This window comes from Cephus cinctus, unplaced genomic scaffold, assembly GCF_000341935.2.
Source record: "Cephus cinctus unplaced genomic scaffold, Ccin1 Ccin1_scaffold0191, whole genome shotgun sequence".
NCBI lineage: Eukaryota > Metazoa > Arthropoda > Insecta > Hymenoptera > Cephidae > Cephus > Cephus cinctus.
This window is the reverse complement of record NW_014332912.1, coordinates 280476-293108: the sequence shown is the minus strand read 5'-3', so window position 1 is coordinate 293108 and position 12633 is coordinate 280476. Positions and strand designations below refer to the sequence as shown.

The 12633-nt window shown below is 39.8% G+C and overlaps 1 protein-coding gene across 12 annotated transcripts in view; it reads left to right on the top strand.

Annotated features, from left to right (window-relative positions):
• The window catches only part of LOC107264808 (GTPase-activating protein CdGAPr), a 22144-nt gene extending 12137 nt beyond the window's left edge, over nucleotides 1-10007 (top strand). For 9 of the 12 annotated variants that reach the window (XM_025082005.1, XM_025082001.1, XM_025082003.1 and 6 more), the window contains 6 exons: nucleotides 842-979; nucleotides 1632-2036; nucleotides 3001-3331; nucleotides 3415-3748; nucleotides 3857-4775; nucleotides 4868-10007. In XM_025082005.1, coding sequence (XP_024937773.1) covers nucleotides 842-979; nucleotides 1632-2036; nucleotides 3001-3331; nucleotides 3415-3748; nucleotides 3857-4775; nucleotides 4868-7411 — 4671 coding nt within the window. In that variant the 3' untranslated portion in view covers nucleotides 7412-10007. Of the gene's footprint in view, nucleotides 1-661; nucleotides 761-841; nucleotides 980-1631; nucleotides 2037-3000; nucleotides 3332-3414; nucleotides 3749-3856; nucleotides 4776-4867 lie in introns of those variants that run through there. The other 3 variants (XM_025082009.1, XM_015733470.2, XM_025082007.1) reach the window with 2 other exon arrangements.
• The last annotated feature ends 2626 nt before the right edge of the window (nucleotides 10008-12633 follow it).

Below are 12633 nucleotides of genomic sequence, written 5' to 3'. Positions count from 1 at the left end.
TTTTTTTTTTTTTTTTTTTTTTTTTTTTCGGAAAATTCGCACGTTGCGAACAAGAAAAATATTTATATCTAAAAATTGTAACGCTCCACGTGTTTCATATAGGTTTACTTATGTATGTACAGTACGTCATGTTTCCCTTTAATGGGCTGCTTCAAAATCTATTTTACTCTACTTACGTCATACGAGTGTGTGTCTAACGAAATAGCAGCTCCTCCATTCACTTTTGACAAAGGAGTGTAACGACAATGAGTATTGACAGCTGGGTTAAGTCGATAAAAATAACTGAGAAGCGTCAATTTATTCGAATGGAATGCTTACTAACCCATTTTTCATATTTTCCTTGAGCCCAAAGACACTTTAATTTGTACGATAGAGACTGAAAAGCATCGACGCTCTTAAGCGAATCGTTCGTAAAAGTTCTAGAACGTTGGAGCGTCCACAAGGTAATGGCGGAATTGAATTATTTTGATTTAAAGTGACTTAACTCGATAGCATTATTTAAGTCTTGCGAATATTTCTCAAGAGTATCCGACGAGGCGTTCCTTGATAAAAAGATTAATTAATTAACTGATTTCATTGAATCATCCACAATTGCTCTTCCGATGATTATGTATTCATATGCTGTCTTTGCTCAGAGGATCGTTTGTAGTCTATGCATTTAGCGTTTTCACGCCTGATGATTCATCATTTGGTCTCTTGCGTTACTCTGTCTTTAATCGTTAAAGCAGACTCGTCAACGTTCCTTCTCCTCGCTATTAAAGTAACCTCTAAGCACACGACGCTCTATCAACTAGCTGTCTTAAGATTGCAATACTTAAATAAGATATTTGTTCTCTTACAGGGGTTGGGATGCAGTCGAACGGATGACTTTGGCGCAACAGGTAGCTCCGGAAACAACATGGGCAGCATGGCAAGATTTCCAAAATTGGACGAGTGCGCCCACTTTCATTACGAGCACGTGGAACTCGGAGCCTTAGAAGTACGTTGGCAGCCGTAACGCATAAATCTAAAATAACGTTTGTCTTTACGATCCGTCAAGTTGGTTAAGTCCGTGTTTCGCAGCACGTTACTTTCATCGTGAAGTTATAAATGGTGGGCAGAGTAAACAGTATTGCGCTATCCGCTTTGGGATCGCCTTGCGAAACTTATAAATCGGCAGTAATTGACTTTTCATAGTGTTGACCGATTAAAGATTCATGCTGCATTAGGTGTTCGTAGCCCGTGGTGTTACATAAGCTTGGTGTAAAAAAAAAAAAAAGAAAAAAGAAAAGAGACGGTATCGATTAATCATTACTTTCCCTGTTATTTAAGTGTTTTGCTCAGTGCTTCGACGAATGATACTCTAACAGTGCTCAGAGAAACCTCTTTGTTCCTTGTGAGTCTGACTTGGACAGTATTTCTCATTTGAGATCCGTGTATAGTAAATAATGGATATTATACTCGGTTCGGTATGTATGCACGGGAGTTGATGGAATATAATGAGACACTGTACGCACGTCTGACTGCACTCTTAATCTAAGTATCAATAATATTTTATTAATAAAAAGAGGTATTATATAACGTAAGAATTGTGCGACGATTTGTCCCATTGATTTAGTAGACAGTTGTGCATTCGTTATGTGTCGTTCCAGGTTTCCGTCAGCGAGAGTCCTAACGATGCAGACACTTATGCCGTCAGGGTGACATCCGGGGATGCTTGCTGGACCCTGCAGCGTTCGTACGATAACTTCGTCATGTTCGACAAGCAGCTTCATCGATGCATATTCGATCGAAAGTTTTCATCGTTGACGAAACTGCCTGATGCTCAGCCAGAGAGCACTACCGACGTTTTGAGGAATTATTTGGGTCGGTTCTCACAGCTCAATCACGAAGGTTTAAATTGTGGTCCAGTACTGAATTGGCTTCAACTGGATAACAGAGGAAGACGTATTCTCGTACCGGAATCTGACTCTTGTCCTATAAACACACCTGCGGTGGCTGCTGCTTATGCAGTGAGACCGTATACAGCTCAGGCACAAGATGAAATATCTTTTCAGGTAAGATATATGCATTATTGATTTTACTTGATTATTATTACTTTCATATTACTTCTTTTTATGACTAATAAGTGCTGCCTCGTAACCCATTATACCAGTTCTTGTACGCTTGAACGTGTCTCGGCTAATACTTCCTTGGGTATCTTTAATTAACACTCCTAAGACTATTATAACGGTTTATAAAGCAGGGTAATCACGCAGGATGTGCATTAAACTTTATATTATGCGTATTTTTCAGATGGAGTAAACCTGAGAGACTGATTATTTTTTATTTCTGTTTCTTTATCTGGAATATTGTTGGATTTCATTTATTCATTCCCCAACCGAACCTAATTTTAATCTGAAGGATATCTGGAAAATGCAGTACACTCTGTACGGAGTATCCGTTACTCGAGCCATTAGTCTGTGTGACTATTCAAAACTTTAATGCTTTCCATAGAATACAGTAGGAATTAATGGCTCAAGCAGCTGCGTGTGAAAATGATACGCTAACGCGATGCTCGCTAATTGAAGAAAGAATGTTATGAGAGTAGCATAAGGTTCTTACGTAAGGAATACTATTAATTGGGATCAATAAACAAGTGTCAGGCTTCGTAATCCTTCATTATGTATTGAAAAACTTTGAGATGCAGACTTGGTGTCGCTGAAAATTATTTTTTTTACAATAGCATCAACGCTTTATAGCTGTTTTTCATTATTTCTTCTGAGACACATGTCTTATCGTTTAATGTGGTCTGAAGCTTTTACTAATTACGTGTGGCAAAAATGTATTGAGCACCGTAGGCATCATAAAATATTTCCACTTGTCCAAACATCCTTCGCACTCACTATTATTGTGAGAAGATTCTGTTATTCGTTAGGTCTAACTCAAACTCATCTGTTTCCTCAATTATTACTTCAGTTATAGCTTCATGTGGTACGTTTATTACTTAGGCCTAATGTCATTTTAATATAACTGTTCAAGGTTGGAGATATGATATCCGTGATAGACATGCCACCACCAGGAGAAAGCACTTGGTGGCGCGGAAAACATGGCTTTGCAGTTGGATTTTTCCCAGCTGAATGTGTCGCAGTCATTGGGGATAAAGTACCGCGTCATCTGACAGTCTCCACGACAGTGCGTTCAAGGTTACCAGTTAAACCAGTCCTCAGGAAGCACGGGAAGCTCATTGCTTTCTTCAGGTCGTTTATTTTAAATAGGCCATCTAGAAGACGACTAAAACAGTCAGGAATACTGAAGGAACGAGTTTTCGGTTGCGACTTGGGTGAACATCTCTTGAACTCTGGTCATGATGGTACATTTACTTAATTTGAACATTTACTTAGTTCACTTATATACAATTGGTTAATTATACAACGTATAAATCTGTCTGTCCAGTACCAACGGTGCTTACTTGTTGTGCCGAGTTCATCGAGAATCACGGCTTAGTCGATGGAATTTATCGGTTAAGTGGCGTCACGTCGAATATTCAAAGGTTACGGCATGCTTTCGATGAGGATCGAGTTCCTGCTTTGCACTCCGATGAGAGTATCCTTCAGGATATACATTCTGTGGCCTCCTTACTGAAGATGTACTTTAGAGAACTACCCAATCCATTGTGCACGTACCAGCTTTATTCTACGTTCGTTGGAGCTGTTCAAGCTAGCAGCGATGCAGAGAGATTAAGAAGAATGCGAGATGCTGTTAGGAAATTACCACCCCCACATTACAGGTAAATATAAAGAATTTTCTAAGATTAAACGAAGTCGAACTTTTTATCAGAGGGTTCAGAGTGATTTGTGATGTGTTTGTTCGTATGACAAATTTATTCTGTTTTCAGAACGTTGGAATACCTGATGCGTCACCTTGCACGAGTAGCTGCTCGTGGGGCTGATACGGGAATGACACCAAGGAACGTTGCCATCGTCTGGGCACCGAACCTTCTACGCTGTAAGGAACTGGAAGTTGGCGGGGTAGCAGCACTTCAGGGTGTCGGAGTGCAAGCAGTCGTGACGGAGTTTCTGGTTTGCTATGCTGAATTGATCTTTGGCGATGGACCAGTTGGCAGACCTAAGTCTTTGGCCATAACAACTTCTGCGAGGCTTCTGAGTCTCGAAGAAGCCAGGAATAGGACTTTACGGGGTGAACCTGATTACATTGAAGTTGGAGCTGGACCAGCTGGTCTTCCTCTGCAATATCATACAGTGATAGAGTTGCCGAGAAAGAGGCATGGATCGAAACGTTCACCGTCCTTGAATTGGAGAGCCTTGTTTAGTAGAGGCGGTTTGGGTGCTAGAGGTAAAGCACGACAAGTCGGCACTCCACCTCAAGTAGAAACAATGCCAAGTTCCTTGAATTCCTTGCGACGACTCAGACCCGTAAAGAGTGCAGATAGTCTGGATGGTGAAGACAGCTTAGGGCCTCTTCTGGGACCGCCACCCACAAGACCTTGTGGACATAGTCGGTCGGTCTCGCACGATTCGTATTTTGATCACCTGGCCGACGCGCCTAACACTACATCGCCATTGGATCTCTCTGAGATACAACTGAACTTTGACCTCGAGGAGAGAGAAATGAGAATGTTCTCCGAGGAAGAAGGAGGTGTAGCCTCAGTGGAAGCTTCTCCAAGACGACAGAGAACGGAAGGTCCTCAATGCGCTGCAGCAAGTGGTGGATCAAAGAGGAAAAGGTCCAGATTGGAGGAGAGGTTACATTGCGACGTTGAATTACGTTTCATCGATAGTCAAAGCCCAGATCAGGTAAGAATAGATCAATGTAAAAAATGACTGTAGACATTGAAACTAAATTCTATTCCTATAAGTTTAATAATTTGCTCCTTTTTCTATATTAGGTGATGGTATCTGCTGATATTCATGGACAAGAAACACCATCACCATTGCCAACTCCAGGATATTTGCCTCTCCTATCCGAAGCATCGACACCATTGACACCAGCGACATTGCAAGGAACACCGTTGTCTATTTCCCCAGTGCCGGCTAACAGTCCTAGGATAAGTTTTCGAAGTTTCACTTTACCTTTAGACACCAATGACGAGCAACCTAGCAGAGATAAATTAAATAGAAGCAGCGCGTCTTCCGACAGAATAGCCGATTCTAGTCATAGACTCTCCATTAATTTAGACGATCGGAATGGCGTTCAATCCTGCGAGAGGATACCGACATATGATAGACTCGTAGAGTGTTATGACACTCGCGTAAAAGGGTCTTCCGATCTGCAGAAAAAGAGTGAATCTAACGGTACTGTATCAGAATCGTTAGATCAGGAAATGACACCATGCGATAGATTAGCTTCTCCCTGTAGTGAGGTCACAGTATCCAGTAGGATGACCTCACCCTGCAAGGACACTGCTTCGTCGGATAGATCAAGTTGCTACCTAGCTGAAGAGAACACAGCGCGATGCGAAAGTACTGATTTGTCTGAACCAAGAAAGCCAGACTCTCCTGGCAATGGATCTTTGGCGTCACAAAATGAGAATGTAGCAGTTGGAGGCATGTCCAGTACGGTAGTAAACGATTTAACAGGCTTGCCATTGTCTAACACTGACCTTGACTCGCCGATGTCTTGCGAACAAACTCTAGAGGACTTGCCAGATTCTGGGTTTGTTATTTGCGATAATTCTGATAAAATGCTTACCAATAACGAAACGCAGCAGTTGACGACGACCACCAATGACTCTGAGGAATGGGTTATGGTCGAGAGGACAACAGAATCTGCGTTGACGCCAAACAGTGAATCCAGCAGTCGAAAGGATCCTCTCGAGGACACGGTCAATCCTGCCATAGCTATTGATGCACCACAACTACGTTCCAGGTCAGAAAATGTCTCTAGAACATCCCTAGATCTTACTATGGGCTCTACGGTAGACACTGATACGTCCTGCATTGGAGCTAGTGATTTGACTGAAAGTCCTGTCCTGGTACAGGATTCTGGAGACATGACGTTGGATATTAATGAGAGCAAAGAGTGCAAGGAACTTATGGACCACGAGGATGATTCTAAAGAGAAAAAGAAATCTTCGGATAATGATCCAAGATATAATTTACAAGAAACAAGTAATGGATTTGCAAATGAGAATTGCTCTGTTCAGGATCAAAAATATTCTCAGAATCAGACTAATGGGAATGACAAAAGAAGTGTCAATTTAAAATCTGATCAAGAGTCTAGTCGAATGGAACATGAGAACTCCGAGATCTATCGTCTTCCTGATAATAATACAAATGTCTATCATACCAATGTGAACGAAGCGCACGAAAATAAGAATCTCGACAACTCACAATCATCGGCAGCGAGTCACGAACGTCTTCAGTATCAAAAACAACGTTCCCATTCGGTACACCAAGAAACTCATTTTAATAAAAATTCCGAGCGTCACGATTACTCTAATGACTCGTCCATAGAGTGCAAGAGAAATCTTTCTCGATGTTCTGAAAAGCAGTCATTCGATAAAAATTCAGACAAATGCCAGGGATACCCTCATAGTCCTCAAAAACAGCAGAATCATTCTCAACAACATAAATATGTATCTAAACACGTTCACGAGAATGCAAAGAGAAACAATATAAAAAATAGTCAACTCCGCGATGACCTGGAAGTGGTGATACCTTCCGAAAATGCAGCTGAACCCTGTGAAATTGCTCATGCACCAGAAGGAGCGTCCGAAGCGACGTCCTTAAATTCATCCTGCACATTCTCAAACGCATCCTCTCCCGTAGATGAATCTGTGGTTCTTCGGGATACAGCAACCATCCTACAAGAACTTGCCTTACAGCGATTATCAGGTGGTGGCGCAGCCGACATACCAATACCGCCAAGAAGAAGATACGATTCCGAAGTAACAAGAGATCGACGGAGCTTTGATTCAGAAATTGGTAGAGAAATTGTAAGGGAGCGTAAAATGAGACAGGAACTTGATTGCGCACGAGGTAAATCCGAGGAACCGCCTAACAGCATTACGTCATCACAACATCTGCCGCCATGTTTGCGCGCCCGACAAGCCAGAGCAACTCGTACAGCATTGAGTCGATCTTTGGACGAGGGAAAATTCAATCGTATGACCGGTGATACGTCACTCTCCAGGAAGCCAGCTTCCGAAGATTTGCAGCACAGCTCCACGCCTAATGTCGGTACGGAATTGTCAATATCCTCTTCGAGCAGTTCCGAAAAAGTCCAGCTGAAGAATCTGGGCGGCTTGGATCTTGGCGATCCACGTTGTCGCGAGCGGATAGAAAAGTACAAAGAAGAGAGAAGAACATTTCTCAGAGATAAATACAGATCGGAGAGCTTTCGCGGGATAACGTCCAGAGCTGAAGACGATGAAGAGCAAGCTTTACTAGCCAGATTGAAACAGCGAGCTTCCAGACCCTCTCTTCATTGACCAAGTGATATTAATAAGTCCCATGCTCTCTCTTTATCTTTGCAAATTAAGCCTACTGTATCGTACGAGAAAAAAGAGGTTAACAATTATATAGCATAGTGCGCTATAATGTTATGGCAAAGTGGTCCACGGCTAATGTTTCAATGGTGAATGAATTGAACAATTTTTCTTTGTTTTTATTATCTTTTTTAATTCTTAAGTTACCATCGTTTGTTAACTTAACTGTGCAGTTTGTACAGTGTTTATTGGATTTAAGACAGTGCGATGGGAAAATGTTGACATTCCTTGCTATTGCAGCTTTGAATTCTTCGATATGGCTTTATTTCTCATAAGGAAGATAATACATTGATTGACTCAATATTGTTATACATCAGTGAGGTGAATGAACCTGTGGGATTTTTTTTATAGATCTGAAAGATAAGACGAGCTGATGATAATTTGAAAGAAACAATGAATAATGTATTTATCATGTGCACAGTTACGTTAATAGCGACCAACTCATTTGAAATGTACCAGAGAGTACAAGGTACAATCCTAGCTTACAATTAAATGCGTTTTATAAAAGTAGAACTATTCGACAATGTGTTGTTTGAAGTCACTGAGTATGTACTTTTTACGATATTAATTATTATTGAAGACTCAAAGCATACTAACTCAATTCTACATTAATTTGGATTAGTGTATGCTTGTTTGTAATTATGTGTGAAATTGTTAATCGTTTCAGACAAAGTTGTAACAACACAATGATATTGAGTATTGGGCAAATTGCATTATGAAACATTTAAGTATTACGTTCAGTATAATTGTGTTTGAAAAATCAGTATTTCTCATAATGCGGTCACTATTATTACCTTCTTTTTTACATAACCAAACTCTTGAGAGAAGACCCATTCATGTTTCATTAAAAATGTGTCATTCGATCTCTGGTACATTTCCAAGATATCATCAGCAATCGAACTAATGAGAAACATACAGAATTCTTTGTCTTTATAATTTAACCGTATTAGATTAAGCATTTTATATTTATATAGATTATATATGCGAGAGCGTTGTTTTTCATTGTGGACAGGTCCGCAGCGTTATAAATATCATTTGTATATGATAGTACATAAGTTCACATTTAATATATTAAGTTGATTTATATATTAGCTCGATTACTGATGAAACAAGAAATAAGCTCACTTGAAATCAAGATTACTATACGAAGAGGGTCTGTTGTCATCCCAGCTAGGCGCTAGAAATAATTACTTACAATTAGACTGTGTAATATCGATAACGACTTCAAGAAATCGTTAATGTTTATCCAGGACGAATAACGAGATTAGGAACTATGTGGCAAATGACTCAGAAAAAAAGTACAGTTAGTTCCTTTTTTGATTTTATTGATACGTCAGTAAGGCAATTGTGCAAAAGAACGGTTACTCGTAGTACATTCTATTAAAAAATTGCTTGATAATAGCGTGATATAGTGTTCGTTGGCAAATGTAATGACAATATTATCTATTCGTAGAAATTATTATGCGTATTTACGAATCTCTCCATATACTCTGCATGAAGTCAATGGTTTTCTTTCGGATCAGCTATTTTAGCAATGAACGAAAGATATAAACGAAGGTAACGCTGTGGTATCCAAAAGGTGATCTCTTTGTGGGAACCTTTGGAAAATTTGAAGCATAGCTTCCTGTATGATTTAAAAAATAGAATACGGTGTCTCGCGCACAATCGTCCGATTATCTACGAGTAACGTGATTCACTAAATGAAAGAGTGTCTATCGTAATATATAGGACTGTCAAGGAACATTGTAATTATTCTTATTGCAAAAACAATGTTTCGAAGTTTGCATCATCCTGCCATACTTCTGTCATACGCCTTTGTTCCCACACAGTATAGATATATGTAAAGCAAAATTTATTAATCGATCATACAAAATCATCGACTCGAAAGAAAAAAAAATACATTTTAGATAAAATTGTGAGAATGTTTTTTGTTGATTTAATCGATATATTGCAAGGAAAATTAATCTGACTATAGAATCTCCATATATTCGTTTATTATCTTGCTTTTTTCATTTCTATATTCTTAATTTTATTCAATTAACGTTGTTCGCAAAGACTGAAGATTTATCGTATAATTCGTGCGAAACATTTAGGAAATCGCTAAAGAGATTATAACGTTGAATTTTGCGGTATTTTGCAAACAAAAAGAAGAAACTGAATTTACTCTCTGTTTTGCCAGTCGAGAGCGATGGCTTAGAAAAAAAAAAAAATTGTTAACCATAAAATAAGAAAATGTGAGAAATACAAGAGGACAATTAATTGCGCAAGATTCAGCATATTATGTAATGCGCGGTAACAGTGCATGAGAAATATATTTATTTTTAATAATTTGAAATTCTCGCGATAACTCAAGTATAAAGGTTCTCCAGACTTGAAGCTCTCGATGCTGAAAGAAAGAAGAGGATATACAACGAGCTTGCTGTAAGCTCGTAATCGTTTAAGACCAAACTATAAAATTTAATGCCATAGTATTTAACAACTAATGATTAATAGTAATCTTGTTTTTGAGTATAAAGGACCCACCGTTTGTCAGCCTGAATGCATTTCTCCTACTCCCCTTCCCCATATTCTCTTTCCATGACTTCAACTATAATTAGCTTATAAATGTTTCTGTTATTATTAAAGATAACTGTTTTGCCCACTGCATTATTATAATATATATATATATATTATATATATATATATATTATACAAAATATATGTAAACAAATATAAATATTATAAATACCAAATTGCAAATATTAGCATGACATAAAAGAGATTCCTTCTTATTATCAATGTATACAAAATTTAATCGAAGCTTCCCATTTCTCAACTTCTCACATGAGCCATACACGTTGTGTGTGATATAAAAGAATCATGGCTGACCCCTGACATACGATGATCAAGAATCAACTTCTTTTCAGCCGTCTAAGCCCTTGAAAAATTTAAAGAGCCTTTAGTCTTTACTTCTTTAACCGCTGTGATAGAGTGGTTGAAAGGTGAGGACCTCTCGAGAGATTGCCCGGAAGAGAGAGAGAGAAAGTGAGAGAGATAGGGGATGTGAGAGGTGACAAGAGAAGATGAGAGGAACTGGGGTCTGGGGGTCTGCCTTTATGCCGCCAGAACGAGGACCACTTGAGGCACCAGGAAGCACAGAGGTGAGGGCAACTCCGTGACTATCGTCGGATCTTCCTTGGTAATTATTTTTAAACACGTCGTGGAGATACGAATCTCAGTGTACCCGCGAACAAGCTGTAAACTTGTCGCATCTCTTGCTCCCTAACTAAATAACAGGACTAATTAGAGGTTGCTTTCGTGCTCCCGTCGAGTTACGGCACGAATCTTCTAATAGCCAGATCTCACCTAGAAAATAGATAAAAACGAAAGTAAGAATTTTATAACCTAAAATATTGTCTTTATGGCGTTGCTACTTGCCACCAAAATTTGGCATGCTTTTGTCACTTTTCCATACAATGTGATTCCACCATTTTTCCCTTTCAATCAGCTGATCATGATTCACGGGACTCTCCTATTCTTTGGACCCTGAGATTCCTCATATACGACTACCTTCCACCCTCTCTCTTAGTGTGCAAATCGAATCAGGACACTCCCGCACGTCGTCGACAATGTTATTTGTTAGTGGAAGCGTTGAAGTAACCGAAGGTTGAAATGAGGCCAGATTGCCCAGTGATCATGTTAAACGGCACGTGGGTAGTCAACCCCTATCTTGATTCTAGCTTGTATACGCTTTTGGATTGGCACTCGGGATACATAGTCCTAACCTATGAAATTCTATATAGGGGATGGCGATGCCCGATGCACGGGACTAGAAAGAGAGAACGATAAAGAGAGAGAGAGAGAGAGAGGATTTATCACAGGGGTAGTTGAGACGTCAAGTGACATGCGGCGACGTCTTGACAGCTTGTTAGGCTAACAGCAGTATTCAACTTCGTTCCTGAGCCTCTTTACTCTCTTTAGTCTGACGGTTTCTCCATTTGGACAGGTTTCACAATCACTAGCCAACGTTCAAATTATAATGGCCCAGTAAAACATCACGAGGTACGTATCAGGCAATCTGCTGTAAGCTATTTAACGGGAACGATATTATGTTGCCGTTTTATGTACCTCATAGAAAATTTATCAATGCTGCACAGCAGTAAGTTATCAATCTCTATAGAATTTTATTCCGGACGTTGCTTTATCCGTCAGAAGTTTCGCAAGGAATTTTGTTAATATGATTAACTTGTACTATTCATATACAGGAACCGCCAAGGGTTAATATATCAACCCTTCGAATCCCTCTGATCTTGTCCCACGATGGGATTATATGAATACCCAGCATCCACCGTATAACTCGTAGGTACATTATGCGAGTGCATATTGCTCAGCACCCTCTGTTGAAAAAAATGAAAGTAATTGAATACGCCCACTGCATTTAGTTTGCTGCTACCTTCGCTTCTATCCCGGTGTCCTTTCACTAGCTATTGTACCTGCCACTTCATTGTCCTTTATTTCATTATTTTGTCTGCATTCCTTTTGACAAGGGGTGCGAATCTCCCCTTTATTTACGTACCGTAATAATAGGCGTCTTAACAAATCCAATAAACATCATAAATGCCTTGTAACTTCATTTATCGCACAGCAAGCTACCGGTTCACGTCTGAAGCCGTATGTTAAAAGTTTAACATGGCGGATGAAGTTCAACCTGAAGTTGTCTGAACAAAAAATTGTCATAGGCTTGAGTATCGAGAAAATTTTAGAGCGAGGTCGAGCAATTCTCATCAACTAATAGCTTGTGTCAACTAGTGTTGCTGTCAGTTAATCAGAGCTATTTGAACTTGTCTTTAATCATTCTCAGTTTATGGAATTACTACTGACCTCGGAAATAATAATCTGTCAGAAGTTGTTGCTACGCCATTGACATTTTTTACTGAAGCCTATATCTCGTCGCGCGATCACGTTTTTAAGGCGGATATCCCGAACGTTCCAACGTTCGGTGGAGCAAGCGATATTGTGTATTTGAGAGCGTGCCCCGTGATTTCGCTCCGATAACATGATTACGATCCCCGAGCCGCGCAGCCTGTACCTCCCCTGAACCAGCAGAGTAGCTCCGGTCGCTCTGATCCCTTGCAATTACTTCCCATTATCTGGGTATTAGGATTCACCCCAACCGGGGCTCCCGC